The 17,178-nt window shown below is 43.3% G+C and overlaps 1 protein-coding gene across 5 annotated transcripts in view; it reads right to left on the bottom strand.

Annotated features, from left to right (window-relative positions):
- Positions 1 to 17,178, bottom strand: part of CADPS (calcium dependent secretion activator) — a 483,222-nt gene that overhangs the window by 122,768 nt on the left and 343,276 nt on the right. For 3 of the 5 annotated variants that reach the window (XM_075998810.1, XM_075998808.1, XM_020284645.2), the window contains 5 exons: positions 10,718 to 10,819; positions 7,488 to 7,551; positions 6,572 to 6,695; positions 4,482 to 4,550; positions 3,587 to 3,604 (listed from right to left, as the gene is read on the bottom strand). In XM_075998810.1, coding sequence (XP_075854925.1) covers positions 3,587 to 3,604; positions 4,482 to 4,550; positions 6,572 to 6,695; positions 7,488 to 7,551; positions 10,718 to 10,819 — 377 coding nt within the window. The remainder of the gene's footprint in view (positions 1 to 3,586; positions 3,605 to 4,481; positions 4,551 to 6,571; positions 6,696 to 7,487; positions 7,552 to 10,717; positions 10,820 to 17,178) is intronic. The other 2 variants (XM_075998809.1, XM_075998811.1) reach the window with 1 other exon arrangement.

The following is a 17,178-nucleotide window of genomic DNA, read 5'->3' as shown; positions in this document are numbered from 1 at the left end:
TCGGGGAGTCTCAATTGCCCCCAGAAAGACTTTGCAATGTAAAGATTTTGGCAACGATGTGCTCCCATAAAGCAGCAGTCCCCAACCTTTTTGGCACCAGGCACTGGTTTCATGGGTGACAATATTTCCACAGACGGGGTTGGGGGAGGTAATGGAGTTCTGCACCCCGGTAGTCCCTAACAGGCCACACACTGGTACCGGTCCATGGCCCGGGGGTTGGGGACTGCAGCTGTAAAGACTGCTCTGTTATTGGGTAGTCTTCCTACAGTAAAATTTGTAGGTCCTTTTGACCTTGTCCCCTGAATGAATGGATATTGTCCAAGTGCTCACCCCATCCGCTGGAAAGGCTGCATGGTAGAGAGACATAAAAGCGTGTTGTTTGGGTTTAGACAGATTTGAGTTCATGTCCTGCTTGAGAAAATCACTTATCATCATTGAATCTTAGCTCCCTCATTGGTAAAAGGGGAAAAAATAAAGCCTTCTGTATGGGACTAAGGTTAACATGAAATCAGATCTCCCATATGAAGTACTTAGCATAGCACCTGAGACTGTGAGATATCTACCTATGTACCCACCCATCCATCCATCCAACCATCCATTCTCTATCCATCCCTCTACCCATCTATCTTTTTTTCCTCCTTTCCTTCCTTCTATATATCTACTTACTTACCTATCTAGCTACCTATTTCTACCTCTTTATATCTATCTACCTACCTACCTACTTATATACTTATTTCTGTCTATGTCTAGCTTTCATCTATCTATCTATCTATAAATCATCATCTGTCTGATTTTGCAAATCCTTGGCATGTTTGAACGAAAAAGTTGTTTTACTTTGAATTCCAGTGGGATCGTTATGATGCTCGGGAAATTATGCAAGTGTTTAGCCAAGAACTGAGGCAAAGCAGCAATAGTAGCGTAGACTTTCTCAGAGCTTTCTGGGTTCAGATTGTGTGACGGTCTAAATGGAAATGTATTTAAAATAATAGAATTCATGTGCAAAAGTCACAGCTTTTCTTTCATAGACTAACAGCCTTTTGCATCTTTTAGTTTTTGAGATACTGTAATTAAACCGAGCATTTAATTTCTAATAATGCCACCAGACAGAAAGCATAAGTCCACCAAAATGCCATCTGCAGCGTCGTGTAGATTCTTAAAGCACAGCCTGACTAGGGGACTCAGTGGCTGTCTCTGTGCCAGTCCCCACTAATCCACCTCGCCCCAATTTGTTGGCTGAGCCACCTCCATACTGTTGTTTGTGCAGACCATCTATGCATGTGTGCTCTTTCCTCTAAGGAAACTGAAAAGGGAGGGGCAGGGTAGCAAGAAACATTTAAAGGTCAGGAGAGAAATAATTACGACCATGACTATGATTGCCACTGAGACATGATGTGCTTAGAAGAGGCCTTGAATATACCAAACTTCAAACCCATCTCTGCTTGGACCGTAATTTTTAAATCCAGTTTTGCTTTGTTCCCTTTCTTGATGGCTGCTAGTGTTGATTTTCCTGGGCCTTAAATCACCAAGCTGTCCCCGGGTTTAAAGGGCTCTCGATGGGTCTCTGCCACCATTTGGGGGTGAGACCGTCGGAATCTTTCCTTGGAAAAATCCATATGCATGCAAAAGTTGGCATCAATTTCAGGGAAGAACCTCTGGACCATGAGATAGAGTCTGAGATCTGAATTCCCAGGGCACAGAAAGACCTTTGGGATCTTGTCCCTTGTCTACACGGCCACTATCCGTGCCTACTCACGCCCCCATCTCAGCCTGTGTTGCAGCCACGTTAATTTAATTGCAGAGTAGTTAAGACCATGGCCTCTGCCTGGGCTCAGACTCTGGCTCAACCCAGTTAGGCTTCCAGGAGTGTTTTGTAAGCTCTCTGTGCCTCAGTTTGCTCATCTCTACAATGGGAATAATAATAGCGTCTCTCCCATAAGGAGTACGGAGGATGAATGAGTTAACACAGATAAGGCACTTAGAATCATACCTGGCACATGATGCATGTTGAATAAGCACTCATTATTTTTATCAGCTATACGGTTTTCTGTATTTGCACCTCTCTATCCAGTATGCCTTTCCACTCCCCAATCCTAGCTCCACTTAACTGGTTCTAACTCCTCTCTCAAGAGATGCAGTTCAAGCCTTGTTATCTTGTGAAGACTTCCACGATGTTCTGACAATGCCTCATCCCCCTTACATATAAGTCATGATCAATGTCCTGGTTTACATATATGCTCCCATTTGCACATGTGTTCCTAGGCTAATAGATGTTTCCTTCTTGTTCGCCTAGTCTCTGGCTTTTTTTTTTTTTTTTTTTTTTGAGACAGAGTCTCACTTTGTTGCCCAGGCTAGAGTGAGTGCCATGGCGTCAGCCTAGCTCACAGCAACCTCAAACTCCTGGGCTCGAGTGATCCTTCTGCCTCAGCCTCCCGGGTAGCTGGGACTACAGGCATGCGCCACCATGCCCGGCTAATTTTTTTATATATATATCAGTTGGCCAATTAATTTCTTTCTATTTATAGTAGAGACGGGGTCTCGCTCTTGCTCAGGCTGGTTTTGAACTCCTGACCTTGAGCAATCCGCCCGCCTCGGCCTCCCAAGAGCTAGGATTACAGGCGTGAGCCACAGCGCCCGGCCTAGTCTCTGGCTTTTAACCCTGTACCTGCCACAGGGATGGCTCCTGCTGAGATCTTGTCTGATGAATGAATGAGTGAATGAATGATTGGATAGATGAATACCTTCCCTAGCAGGGAGAGAAAGGCCCGTGTGTCTTGATGATAGGTTTGTGAGTCTTCAGACACTTAACTGGGGCCCCCTAGGTGGCCTGTGCTCCAAAGCGCTTTCTCGATTGTTCTGGAATACGCTCAACTGTTGACTTTGAAGAAATGGTGATTATTGTTGAGAATCCTTTACACTTTTAAAAACAATGGATCAATTGAAATTATGTATTTGTTAAAAGTTTTAAGTCAGAGCTCTCTTCAAAATAGGCTCAGAAGTTTTGGGACCAAACAGGAAGAAAATTTCCAAAGCCAGAGAACTTTCTAAGAGTTTCCTCCTGTGAAACTTCCAGCGACAGCCCCTGCTCGGTCATCCTGCCCACGGCCCCTGCTTCATCACGTAATACAAACGAGAACAACACGGACACGACTTCTCTCTGTCTCGGCTGGTAAACATTCATCAAAGAACACAAACTTCTCAATAGGGCAGAAAACAGAAAAAAAGAAATGAAAAACAAAGAGGAAGGTTCATTTGGTTCAGTAATTGTGTTGTTGTTGTTGTTGTTTTTAAACACACATGAGGCCAAATCACTGGAATCCTGCAACCAAGGACGAAAGGAAGCTCTGCAGCAAACCAGAATTCTGTTCCTTCAGAGATTATGCCTTTTCGGAAATTCTGCTCTCAAAAGGCCAACATCGAATGGGCATGAGAAGTATTCAGACAGCACAAATTAACTCCTTAAGTATTTTTGCAACTCCGCATCGCTCTCTGGGAGTACATTCCTTAAGGAGCTATTGAAAAACAAAAACGAAAACGGAATATAACTCAACAGTCCTGATAATGTATAATGCATATACAATTGGTTCACCTGCATCCTTTTGATTCTCTATTTGAAAGAGAGAGAGCACAACAAGGAGAGAAGAGAGAGAAACAAGAACACATATGCAGGATTAATGAGCAAGTGGACCAAAATGCCCCCCACTTATGTGTGATACATGATATTGGAAAGAAAAGGTTGCCCCTTGGGTTCCCACCGCCCCGAAGTGTGGGGGCCAGCAAAAATAGGCTCCTTCACAGAAGTGGGAAATGCTGCACAAATAGAAAATTAGTAAAAATCAAGTTTAATGTGAAATCAAGCTATGAAACATACATGAACTCTCCAAGTGACAATTAAGTCATATGTTCTAGCCAGAGCTTAGAGGACAGGGACAAGTCAAAATCTCCAGAGAGAACAAGGAATAGTTTCCCAGCTTGAGAGAGGAACAGACAGGAGGCATATACCATCTGATTTTACAGAGAATGGACCACCTGGCGTGATCTCATACCCGTAATAGTTTGGCATCTTAAACGTGGAAAAGAAGGCATGACTTTGCCCCGAATGTCCTTGACCTGACACCTCACACATTGCTCCCCGGCCTAGCTGCTACCTTTTGATTGTGTACCAGTGACAAGCACTTTACGGATCGGGGTTACACACAAGCAAAGTAAAAATGCATTCAGGTCACAGACAGAGAATAACTGAAAAACTTAACAGACAAATCTGAGTTTATCACAAACAAATGGCTTAATTGTCTAACCTGTTTGTAGGCTGATAAAAAAGTGACTGGACTTCTCACACTGGGTTTCACAGACAGAACCAACAGACAAGCCAATGCTAAAAAACTTGAAGCAAGGAGAGTGAGTTGGTTTGGATCTGGATTTTCTTGAAATAATGAAAACAGAAAGAGTGAAGATAGCATGGTGAGGAGGTGGTAGGTACTCACGAATGGTTAAATCCATCACTTGGGAGGCCAAGCAGAAGACAGGATGCTCATACATTTCTCTCTTTTTCCCTATAAAAGAGGATTTGGGCATGCAAGAGGCTTAGGTCAGAGGTAAAGAGGTTAAAGGTCATAGGTTAGAGGAAAACGTTACATTAGCTCAAAGGAAAATAGCCACAGAGTATTTTGGGATAAACACAGGATAAAAGAAAAAAAGGAGTTTCCAAATTGGAGATCTACTGGATTAACCATTCAGCATGCCATGAGTCACGAGAGAGATTGTGACCATGATTTTACACGTCTCTTTAGAGTTGTTTGCAAGAATACAATGATCAAAAACATCATGAGTAGAGGGGAAACAAAATTTCATTGATTTAAGGCTCCAAGATACTAAGGATTTCAGACTTTAGTATCTAAGGCTCTTGAGGTATTTCTTCATAAACATAGTCTCCGGCAATATTACTACAACTTCTTTCCAAAATTCTCAGATAACTAAGCTGTAAATGCTCACAGAGGGCTCCAAGGTTAAACATGGAAGATGGCTTTTCCGAGGGTAGGATCAGAGCCTTGTAAAAGAAAGTTGTCTGGTAGTAATATCTTTAAAGCTGCAACGTCTCAGCCTATGGTGGACTATGTTCATGGAAGAAAACCTGACGCATGCAGCCAGAGAATGTTGGGTTGTCTGAATTAACAATCCCAGCATGCTTTGAAATTGGCGTCTCAGCCACTTTCCCAGAGGGCCCGTCAAAAAGTGGCTGAGCCAATCACGGACAAGGAAGGAGAGAAGCAGAAGAGAGCAGGTAGTGTGGAATGAGGTACTTCTCTGAAAAGAGAGTTGGAAAAAAGGGATTGGTTTCTTCAAAGAATTCCCAGACCTAAAAGTCACAGTGCAAAAGATAATTAACACAACCAAGAAGAATTGAGGCACAAAAGGAAATTACAGACCAGCTTATCTACTTTGGAAATGAATGCATTTTTACTTACAGATCTTAAAGTTTGTTTTGGGATATATTTATCTGAAAGAAGAGAGCAGATCTTACCAAAAGACTAGTAATAGCTAGACCAAGACCCTTGAGGCAGCAGCCATGGCAACAGAACGTTTCTTGATCCCATCCCATCTCTGGCCTTGCCTACTATGATTCGGTACCCGGCTGACTTGACCAAATACGACCAATCGTTACATCCTGGGACGGTAAATGCTGGAACAATTATTTGCTAATATAGCCCCTTAACGATCTTCTTGTTCCTCTATTTTTGTCACTCATTACCAAGTTCGAGAGTTGACAAACATCCTTTTAGTGCCCAATTCTTAAGTGTTTTTCCCTGGATGCATAACAATGAATTCATTACCACTGGTACACAATTTGCATCGTCAGACAGACAAAATCGAGAGAGGGAGGACATGTAGTATACAGAACACTGCGAATCTGACACGGTCTTAACCTAATTCGCTAAGGAAACAAGGACTTTGGCAGAGTAAGTGATGGGGCCTGGGCGGTTGGTTAGTATTTATTTTTCCCCCCAGTCGTCCTGAGGCAGACAATACGCATTTGCTGGTTTTAGTCAGGTGTCGCGTGAGAGGACATCAGATTGCAGAATGGGGACACATCGAATTTTGCACACAGAACTTCCACATTTATACACTTACACCACTGGTCAAGTTGGATGTGGTTTTCAAATCACCCTATAGCAGCCAACAGGGTAACAATGAAAAGTGATTAATACCTTTGCGAATAAATCAGGTCCCAAAGAACCATAATCTCCGTCTCAAGTAGAGTTTACTCAAAGTGCCTTTGGTGATGACTCGGTCATCAGTGACCACGTCCCTAAAACTCGTGAGGGCAGTGGTACCAAGCATCCAAGCTCTGGAGTAACAAGAATGAATGAGATCTAAGGCCAGCCTGCAGGGTCAGGTATGGCTCAGCGCTAACCTGACATGGAGTCTGAAACACTACCAAAAGACAAGGCACTTTTTCAGCTTAACATACTCGGGTGGACCACTGTTTTCTGGTGCCTTTCAGAAAAGAGAGAGACTTCCCCAGGGAGGCGTACCAAAATTTAAATTCAAAACTGGGGGCAGGAGGGAGCCTCACCTTCGATTTTGGCATACTCTGAGAGCCGGGAATAGTTCACCAGAGCAGCCTGCTCCAGACATTTACGGATGACAGTTTTGACCTCCTCTTGGGGTACTGGGGTAACGATATCTTTCATCAAAACCTTCAAGTAGAAAAAGAAAAAGGGGATTATTATTATTAAGAAGGTTCAAGCCAATGTGTTACTCCTTCATACTTCTTGAAGAGTTCAAGTTTAAAATGAGTTGTGAATATTTCCTGGGACTAAATATGGATTGGGAACCATCACTTAAAAAAACAAAAAACAAAAGCACTAGAATTGCAATGCACAGTTAGGATGGCAAAGCCTGGTCATGAATTAGGGAAGGACTTGGAAATACCTCCTATATATCCTATTTGGGAGTCTGGAGATAAAATATCAAGAATTTTTGGCAGTTTCCTCACTTTTATTCTGATATTTTTTTTTTTTTTTTTTGAGACAGAGTCTCGCTTTCTTGCCTAGGCTAGAGTGAGTGCCGTGGCGTCAGCCTAGCTCACAGCAACCTCCAACTCCTGGGCTCAAGCGATCCTCCTGCCTCAGCCTCCCGAGTAGCTGGGACTACAGGCATGAGCCACCATGCCCGGCTGATTTATATATATATATATATATATATATTAGTTGGCCAATTAATTTCTTTCTATTTTTATGGTAGAGACAGGGTCTCGCTCAGGCTGGTTTTGAACTCCTGACCTTGAGCAATCCGCCCGCCTCGGCCTCCCAGAGTGCTAGGATTACAGGCGTGAGCCGCCGCGCCCGGCCTTATTCTGATATTTTGATGAATGGTAAATAAATCCTTTACAAATGACAAACTAGGTCATTCCACCACAATATTTTAATTGCAATTACGTTGTGTGTGTTTCATTATAGATGTGATTTGTCTTTTACTTTCATTCTTACCCTTTCCAAGAGTGAGAGGGTAGCTTTTAAAGCACCTTCAGGTCGACCAAATGGAAAGCAATACCTAAAAAAGACATAAAATGCTTAAGGTTGCCCAAATTATTACATTTCGCATGAAATATGCTGCAATTTGATTCCTATAGCAACTCTCTCGGAGGAACGGAAAATGCTTTTTATTTTGTCACGTTGTGTTATGTTAATCTGAATTCACACCATATATGTGTGTATATAATGTATATATGTGTATGTGTGAATAATAACTAAAGAGGGACCCTGCAAATGTCTGAGGGAGAAAAGAATATCGAGAGTGATGACACAAGGCTGTTTGGATTTCTATTGTGAAAGAGAACTATTTGTTAGCCCAAATGTGACCTTATATATTACTACTGAGCATTAAACAAAATATTAGTTGAAACAGGCTGAAATGCAAACATATTGCCTTAAACCTCTCCCGCCAATGAATTAATATGTGGAATAGAAGAGTGTATTTATTTCTTTTATTTTTATTTTGAGACAGAGTGTCACTCTGTTGCCCAGGCTAGAGTGAGTGCCGTGGTGTCAGCCTCGGTCACAGTAACCTCCAACTCCTGGGCTCAAGCAATCCTCCTGCCTCAGCCTCCCGAGTAGCTGGGACTACAGGCATGCGCCACCATGCCCGGCTCAATTTTTTTTTTCTATATATTTTTAGTTGGCCAATTAATTTCTTTCTATTTTTTAGTAGAGACGGGATCTTGCTCTTGCTCAGGCTGGTCTTGAACTCTTGACCTCGAGCGATCCTCCCGCCTCAGCCTCCCAGAGTGCTAGGATTGCAGGCGTGACCAACTGCGCCTGGCCGGGGGAGTGTATTTAGAACAAATTCATGATTCTGCTAACTGTCCTTCCTTGCTTGCTATTTTTCATTGTTATAGACCTTTTGCTGTTGGCAATGCATTTTACATATAGTATATAATCCATAAAGATTTATCTGGGAGGATTTTGATGGCACAGAAAGAACTGCGTCTGGTGCCACTAGAAATTCCATTGACTGTTTCAGGCCGTCGCAGGCCCTTGAAAACACTATTCCTGTCACAGACAGACCAGCATGGCCACTCAAACCCAGATTATCCTATGTCCGCATCCCATGCTCCCATTTGCTGGCTGAGAGGCCTTGGGAAAGTTCAGTCTCATTTTATTCCTACTATGTTTCCTGGAAAATAAGACCTCCCCATAAAATGAGCCCTAGCAGGATGTCTAAGCATGTGCGCAATAGAAGCCCTACCCCGAAAATAAGCCCTAGTGCTGGGCGTGGCTATGAAAATAAGCCCTAGTGCTGGGCGTGGCTATGAAAATAAGCCCTAGTGCTGGGCGTGGCTATGAAAATAAGCCCTAGTGCTGGGCGTGGCTATGAAAATAAGCCCTAGTGATGGGGGTGGCTATGCAGCGCATCTGCACAACCCATGCATGTCGTCGCAGAGCGGGAAAGAACACGAGCAGCCCTTCTCATCTGCCCCGTGACAGCTCTAGTGCTCGACAGGAGAGATCAGGGCCAGTGGTTCTAAAGGAAATAGAGTCGCAAGACATTCAGGATGGTATTGGGGGTTTGGAGAGTGATGATGATGTTCCAGAAGACGACTTCACTATACTTGAATAAATGTAGATGGTTGTACCGTACTTAAAAAAAATAACACATCCCCTGAAAATAAGCCCTGGGATGTCTTCTTGGGGAAAAATAAATATAAGACCCTGTCTTCTTTTCGGGGAAATACGGTAGTTTAAACGGGGATGATAATAACAACCTTACAAAGTCATTCTGAGAATACAAACACATGCCTTCATACTTCTCCAGCCTCCAGTCCTATATCTGGCAGATAGGAAGTATTTAATAAATAGGGACTATTATAAACGTGATTCCTACTTTTGAGTTATTATTTTCGGATCTGTGGTCCAGAACCACCAGCAAAGCATGAGAAATGCCTAATTTGTTCCAAGGGGGAGGCTGGGCTGTGTGGTGTGAGGCTGGCTGCTCCAGCACACAAGGAAGATCCTAGCTAGCCAGGCTGGTCCGAGTTCCCTCTTCCCCCACGTAGCCAGCTCATCCTGTTTCCCAGGTGGTGGAGAAAGCGGAGACTGGCCTATAGGCACCATGGCCTGCCTTCCTGCTCACTATGATCCCAGTCACAGGATTGCTTTTTTACTGTTTTATTTAGGAACTTTCTTTTTTTTTCTGAGACAGAGTCTCACTTTGTTGCCCAGGCTAGAGTGAGTGCCGTGGCATCAGCCTCGCTCACAGCAACCTCCAACTCCTGGGCTCAAGCGATCCTCCTGCCTCAGCCTCCCGAGTAGCTGGGACTACAGGCATGCGCCACCACGCTTCGCTAATTTTTTCTATATATTTTTAGCTGGCCAATTAATTTCTTTCTATTTATAGTAGAGACGGGGTATCGCCCTCGCTCAGGCTGGTTTGAACTCCTGATCTTGCGCAATCCACCCGCCTCGGCCTCCCAGAGTGCTAGGATTACAGGCGTGAGTCACCGCGCCCGGCCTATTTAGGAACTTTGAAGAAACTTCAAATTCAACGTTTTATCATTGGCTGATGGTCGGCTCACACAAGAAAGGCTTTGTTCTTCCAGTGGAAATAAAATGAATTTAAGAATGTCAAGTTCTTCGCCTGTAATCCTAGCACTCCAGGAGGCTGAGGAGGGAGGATTGCTCAAAGTTAGGAGTTCAAAACCAGCCTGAGCAAGAGTGAGACCCCTTCTCTACTAAAAAAATAGAAAGAAATTAATTGGCCAACTAAAAATATATAGAAAAAATTAGCTGGGCATAGTGGCGCATGTCTGTAGTCCCAGCTACTGGGGAGGCTGAGGCAGGAGGATGGCTTGAGCCCAAAAGTTTGAGGTTGCTGTGAGCTAGGCTGATGCCACGGCACTCTAGTCTGGGCAACAGAGTGAGACTCTGTCTCATAAAAAACCAAAAAAAAAAAAAAAAAAAAAAAAAGAATGTCAAGTTCTTAAGCAATTCTTGAGCAAAAGAAAAATACAAAAACAACAACAACAAAAAAAAACAGAAGAAAGAATTTCAAGTCTGTTGCCTATTGAGGAACCATGTCTGATTGGTTTGTTTTTTCTACAAAGTTACTTCTGCATACCCAGGATACCTCCGGTAGATTTACAGTTTTGGCAAATCAAGCCCTTTAATTGTTCCTCCCCGGTCTCACCCTCCAAATGAGCCCCTAAACGCCAGATCCTTACCTAAAATGCGTGATCTGATTTTCCAACAGGACGCGGAGTCTCTCTTTGATTTCTTCAAAGCGTTCCTTTTCTTCCACAGTCACGGTTCCTATCCCATCGGGCCTGGAAGAAGAAGACATGTCATGAAGTGACAGGAACCTCACATGCTGACACCATCAAATCACATCTCCAGCAGGAGGAAACTGTCCATTTTAGAAGAAACGAGGTCCTGCTATTTCAGGCTTGGCTTCTAAAGGGATGGGTTGTTTTTTGGGTTATCACTTTGGAGGCATTTGCAGAACTGTAGCTCATTTCTTGTGCAATAGTAAAACATGCAAACGGGTGGCTCGCAGGTTAAGCCCAGCTCATAGGCTTGTTCTGTTTGGCTCGTAGCTTCTTAAAAAATTTGAACTAGTTGACAATATTTTTAAAATGAGGAAAGTTTTATGATACAATTCTGATTAATGGGTTCGCCTGAAAATTCAGAACAGCTGGTATTTTTTAATGGGGTGCTAATAGCTTCTTCCTTACCTGGAGCGGGCATTTACCTGGTCCACATCTCTAATTTGTATTGCCCATGTAGGCATTGGGTTTGGGACCCCTGAATTAGTCACACAAATTTCTATGAAAGTCGGGTGCCTTGTAAGTGTCCGTCTTCCCCGGTGTTAAATGTCTCAATGACTCAATTTCCAGCTTATAATTAAAGATGTTCAGATTAATTTAAGTGCTCATGCATTAAGTGAAGAACAAACCACCTATGCTTTGCAATTTTAGCAAGCGACTGCTCATCGTAATACAAAGGACTCTCTAGCGTAAATAAGTGATTTCGGTTTGATCACAGTATTCTCATGGTTCTGGGTCACCATTAGGTGCATACGTATTTTCACTATTTGTTCTGGACCATTTGAGTTGAAAACATAAAGGGAGGCTGCATATTTATAGCCCAAATTTATCTGTGCCAAACTGCATGGAGGATAATCTGACCCATTCAAAGTCTTCAGCTTCCCAGATCTCGTCGTGACTTGTTTTGACTACTGGCTGAGCCAGTTTGCAGATTGGTGTGTCACCATGAAACTTCTATTGGAACATTCTTCAGTTTGCAAATGCAAGTCATTTTGAGACCAAACAAATGGTCTTATTTATAGGTCTTCTCAAGGATCCAGCATAAGTTGGGAAAATCCTTTATACTAGACCAGTCTGACTGCACAAAAGACTTGGCAAATGATAGCATTGTACCTCCTGTTAGGGGTTAATTGGTCAGCTTTCCTTTTTTTTTTAATAATAAAAATTATTATTTTTATTTTAAATAATAAAAATGTCCCATTGGAAAAATGAGACAATTCCCTCCCCCCTCATTTTATAGAAAACAGTAAAATCCTGTTCAGTCTATTTCTTCATATTCCCCTAAACTTAAAAGAAAAAAGAAGACAAAATGGTAAATAACAAGCAGGCTATGGAATGTAGGAATGTGCCCTTGTTTTCACATTTTCTGGAAAAATCTTAAATGTTAATTTACAGAGTTTGCTAACATTTTTCTTTTTACATGAATTGTCCATAAATGTGTAGTTAAATCTCAGGATAAATTCATGTGCCCCACAAAATAAACGTGACTGCCTTTTTGTTAACTTTTCATGTTTCTGTTAAAATCTACAACTTCCTTTCGCTGTGGCTTTTGAGTTTTTACAGAAAATTCCGGTTACTAATGCCCTGAACACACATTTGTTTACGTGATTGGCATGTGTGCGCTCATACTCGATTGAGGAAAACAGAGAGCCATTCAAAGTATATCGTTTGTCTTTGCAGGAAATCAACCCAGGGAAAAAATGCTATTAAATATAATTTACAGTTCAGAGATGGGTTTACAGATGACAGCAAAAAGCATGGAAACCATTTAACACGAGCAGCCCAGAGATCTCTGTGGTCATTATTAGAAGAGAAAGCTTTCTGTGAATAAAACCATTCATTCCTTACCTGACAAGTCTTCTAAGGCAATTAGGCAATTAGAAGTCAGCTCTTTTTGCTTTGTGTTTGAGATGATAGAAACTGAACATTTAATGTATGCCTGGCCTTATCAGTTAATTCTCGCTACAAAGGGCATTATCATTAATACAAACAAAACATTGGATTATGTTTATTTTCTTTTTGTTCTGATGATTCCTGTTTGTAACTATTAAAGGTATCAGATAGCAGCTTCTGCTTCCCTGATAACCTCTCCTCGGACTACTTTCTGAACACCCTTAATCTCACTATGCCCAAAAAAGTGACCCACTAAAAATTATTATATTCTCAAGACTTTATTAAAAATTAAAAATTGTTGTAGTCTCTTATATTTGCTTCTTGATGACCTATGTCAGTGTGAACACCTTTATTTTCAAATAAATAAAACTAACCTTCCTAAGTGTGCAAAGCAGGTCATAGTATAGAGTCCACCAACAAAAACAGGTGATAAAGCAAGTCGAAATTTGTAATTGCCAGAATGGCTCTGAAATAGCATTGGTAACAGGGGGATGCGATTTTACAAACTAAAGAAAAGACATACAGGAATAATATCATTGGTCAAAGATCACAGGTTGTGACTAGTTAAGACTAGGACAGTTAAAAAGCAAAAGTATCCTTTTTTAATTTGACAGCATTATTTTTGACAATGTTGCCGAACATCAATTTCTTTTTCACTGGTCCCCCATCATTTGTCAATGATTAACAATTAATGCAATTAATTAACAATTAATGCACAGCTTTAGATAGATAGCTCTCCATAGAGCTACTCATTGCAAAATTCTGGTTAGATATTTTGGAGACTGCTCTTTCCCACAGAAGGAATGACATGCTTTTTCTAAAGCAGTGATTCTCAAACTGGAGCATGCCTCCTAATCACTCGGAAGGCTGTGACAACCTGGATGTCCCCGAATCCCAGCCCAGGTCTGAGGATTTACATTTCTAACAAGTTTTCTGCTGCCGCTCTTGCTGCTGATTTGGGGGCCACACTCTGAGAACCTCTGTTCTGGAGCAAAAAAACAAACAAACAAAAAAATGTGGCGAGTGGTGCTTTCAGTAGCTGAAAAGGTAAGTTTGATTCGGGGCTCCCAGTTTCCCTTACATTGGGGTGGCTTTGGAACCAGAGATCTCCTACGGCAGGTACACACACAGCCCACTGACTGAGCTACCCATCCCTTCTAGAATGGCACCTGTCCCGTTTCCATGCGCTGTTCTAAGAGGTGCTGGTTGCAAAAATAAAATAGTAGGACCATACACCGGCGTCTTCCCGAAGCCATGCTTTTGTTTCATTTTGCTTTGTCTTTTTGGAAACATTTGGGGGTAATTCTATAATTGTCATAAAACTGGCTTTGGCATCTTGTTCCTTTCTCAGTACTTTTAACACTTGAGGAGACGCAAAGAATGAGAGGAGAGGAGGAGGAAGCTGGGTTTTGTAGCTTTGGAGCTGGAAAAGCCCGGCTTCATGCAGAATTCACATAGAGGAGCCTGGATCTCTCGCTTCCTTGTGTCCTGACTGTGCATGTTCAGCTCCTCTTGCTTTTTCGGCCTCTTAGCATCCATCGCCCCTTTCTAACAGCCTCTAGGTTTGGAGGGACGGCCTTGGCCACACTCTGGGTACTCCTGCGGGTAAACTGAGGGGCTTCTTTCCTCTCTGTTGATGCCGAAGGGCTTCGTAGAGGCCAGCCTCTCCCTTGCATGCCTCTCCGCCTGCAAACTGGATGATGACTTCAACTCAACCACCTGGACGCTCTTCTCCACTCTTTCCCTTGAACAAATGATGCAAGGCTAGAACGAACAGGTGGAATATGCTTGTCCCAGAGTCTAGGCCTTGACCAGAACGTCCTCACAGGTCAGTAGTGCTTGATCTTTGGCTGCGCCTTAGAACTGAGAAAGGTCCCACCCTCAAAGTTCGGATTCAATCTGTCTGCAAAAGTTCGGATTCAATCTGTCTGCAAAAGTTCGGATTCAATCTGTCTGCAAAAGTTCGGATTCAATCTGTCTGCAGTGAAGCTTAGATGCTGGCTTTTTTTTTTTTTTTTCAGATAGAGTCTCACTCTGTTGCCTGTGGCATCAGCCTAGCTCACAGCAACCTCAAACTCCTGGGCTCAAGCAATCCTCCTGCCTCAGCCTCCCGAGTAGCTGGGACCACAGGCATGCGCCACCATGCCCGGCTAATTTTCTTTTTCTATATATATATTTTTAGTTGGCCAATTAATTTCTTTCTATTTATAGTAGAGACAGGGTCTCTCTCTTGTTCAGGCTGGTCTCGAACTCCTGACCTTGAGCGATCCTCCTGCCTCGGCCTCCCAGAGTGCCAGGATTACAGGTGTGAGCCACCGCGCCCGGCCAACATGGGCATTTTTAAAGCTCCCCAGGTTACTCTAATGCACAGTTGAGAGTTAAGAACCACTGCTCTGGTCCTACTTCATTTTATACTCTACTGTCGCTGCCTTGATTCCAGTTTTCCCCTTCCTTCCTTTGAAGCTCCCAGAGTCCCCCTAATAAAGTCCTCTCTGCTTAGAATTCAAACTTTGTAAACAGGGGGCCAGTCCACTGCCCCCAGACCGTTGAGGACCATTGGAGAGTGCAGCGCACATTCCACTCATGCGCACTGCGGGCCCGGGACGAGCCGGCTGCTAAGCAGGACAGGCAGTGGCAGCAAAAATACCCAGTGGCGGGCCGGATAAATGTCCTCTGCGGGCCGCATGTGGCCGTAGTTTGAGGACCCCTGGTAGATGATCCAGAGTTGGCTTTCATTACTTCTATTAAACTTGATGTAAGTTCATAAAGCCCCGTATCTCCTCTTTCCCTGCACCCCTCAATTTTAGTAGAAGATGCCTTTGAACTTCGCTCTGGGCACACACGCACGCACGGAAATGCAGCCCTTGGTCTCCGGTTCCAACTAACTGCACACTGGCTAACAACTCACTTCTTGTATATCATGATCCCGCAAACTTGAGACAATATGCAGGTCAAGTGCAGTCACTTTGGGGGCCGCGCGGAAGACGGGACGCTGTCCCACCTGCAGGCCATCCGTCGCTGCAGCCAGCAGCCGGCCTCCGCGGCCACGACAGACTCTATCGCATCTGACACGGCCGGCAGCTCCCCGCTCCACCTTTCAAGTTTTCGGCAAACCGTTTTCTCACTGTCCTTCACGAAGTTGACGTGTTCGGCAGCACGCTAGGAAAGATGTCACGTCGGCTGCTCTTCAAGTTCTTGTCACAGTGGTTAGTACCAGTTCTGTCATCTTCACTCTCCTCACAGCCTCCCATCTTGAGCCATGTCACAAATAATAATATATCCAGAGTGGCCTTTTCCTTTCTTTCTTTTTTTTTTTTTTTAATGTCAAATTCAAACTACCATAACCCAGCTGCCCATCCTTTGAGTAACTGGCTATGCAAATTGTTCTTTTCCCCAAATGCTCCTGAGCTAGTGTGCATTCATTGATGTCTACTGCCAAATTAATCCAACAGGACTAAGTACCGAGCTTTCAATGTGAAACATTCTATTTGCACATCTGAAACTACGTGTGCACAAACGTGGCCAAAGAATTCAAGCTGCGATGTGCTTTGTGAAACGAATTTACCTCTACGGGGTCGGTCCACACCCAGGTGAGCACACCGATTCTCCCCGCTATTTTTGAAAGCGGGGGGGAGGCCCACAAAACCTTCTCTTGCAAGGTAGGATGTGTTTTCAAGGTCAGGGTGCTGGATTTGGTAAAGCTTACCGCGACTGATGGATTCCGATATTGCACCTGCTTTGTGATTAAGGGCAGAATCCGCGTGTGAAAGGAAACGTACAAATGCAACAGAAGAGGAAAGAGTGTCTGGTCCACCGCTCTGCCTACCACCAGCTTTAAGCCTCCGATCGCTACCAACAAGGGGTACAACTCCAGCTGAAGAGGGAATATGCTTTCATCTCCAAATGCAAATGTCCACATACGTTGTAGCAGGCACCGTAAACATGATATATTCTCTCTCTCCAAATGGATGCATGCCTGCAGACCCTATTACGAATCCATGAAAATGTCCTTAAACAAGCATGATAACTGAATTCTATTTGCTACTAAATTGTTCCAGCCCAGAAACACGAGAGCTTAAAGGACCAGAGAGGGACGGAATATCTTAGGACATGTCCTTCGCAATGCTCCTTAGGTAGGACATTTAGACCAAACGCCCTCTCTTAACCTCATTTTTTTCTTTTTCAAATTGACTTCTCCCAGCAACTCTTTATCCTTACAAGTTTTAGAACGATACCTCTGAATTTGATTCTAGTGTGGAATATTTTCCTTTGTCTCTTCCCAGTGGTTAATAACTACAAATTCAAGGTGGCACCAAAGCATTGTCTTCTCAAAAGGAGACACCCCTGCTTGCTCATTTGGGTGGTTTGTATAATCCCAGGCTAATTATAAACTATAATCAGGGCTCTCACATCCCATAGTCACTGCTTCATTATGAAAGCCAGCCTCACCCCTTCCTCTCCTTCCC

Source organism: Microcebus murinus, chromosome 30 (assembly GCF_040939455.1).
Source record: "Microcebus murinus isolate Inina chromosome 30, M.murinus_Inina_mat1.0, whole genome shotgun sequence".
NCBI lineage: Eukaryota > Metazoa > Chordata > Mammalia > Primates > Cheirogaleidae > Microcebus > Microcebus murinus.
Note: the sequence above shows the minus strand (reverse complement) of the source record. Positions and strands in the feature narration are given on the sequence as shown.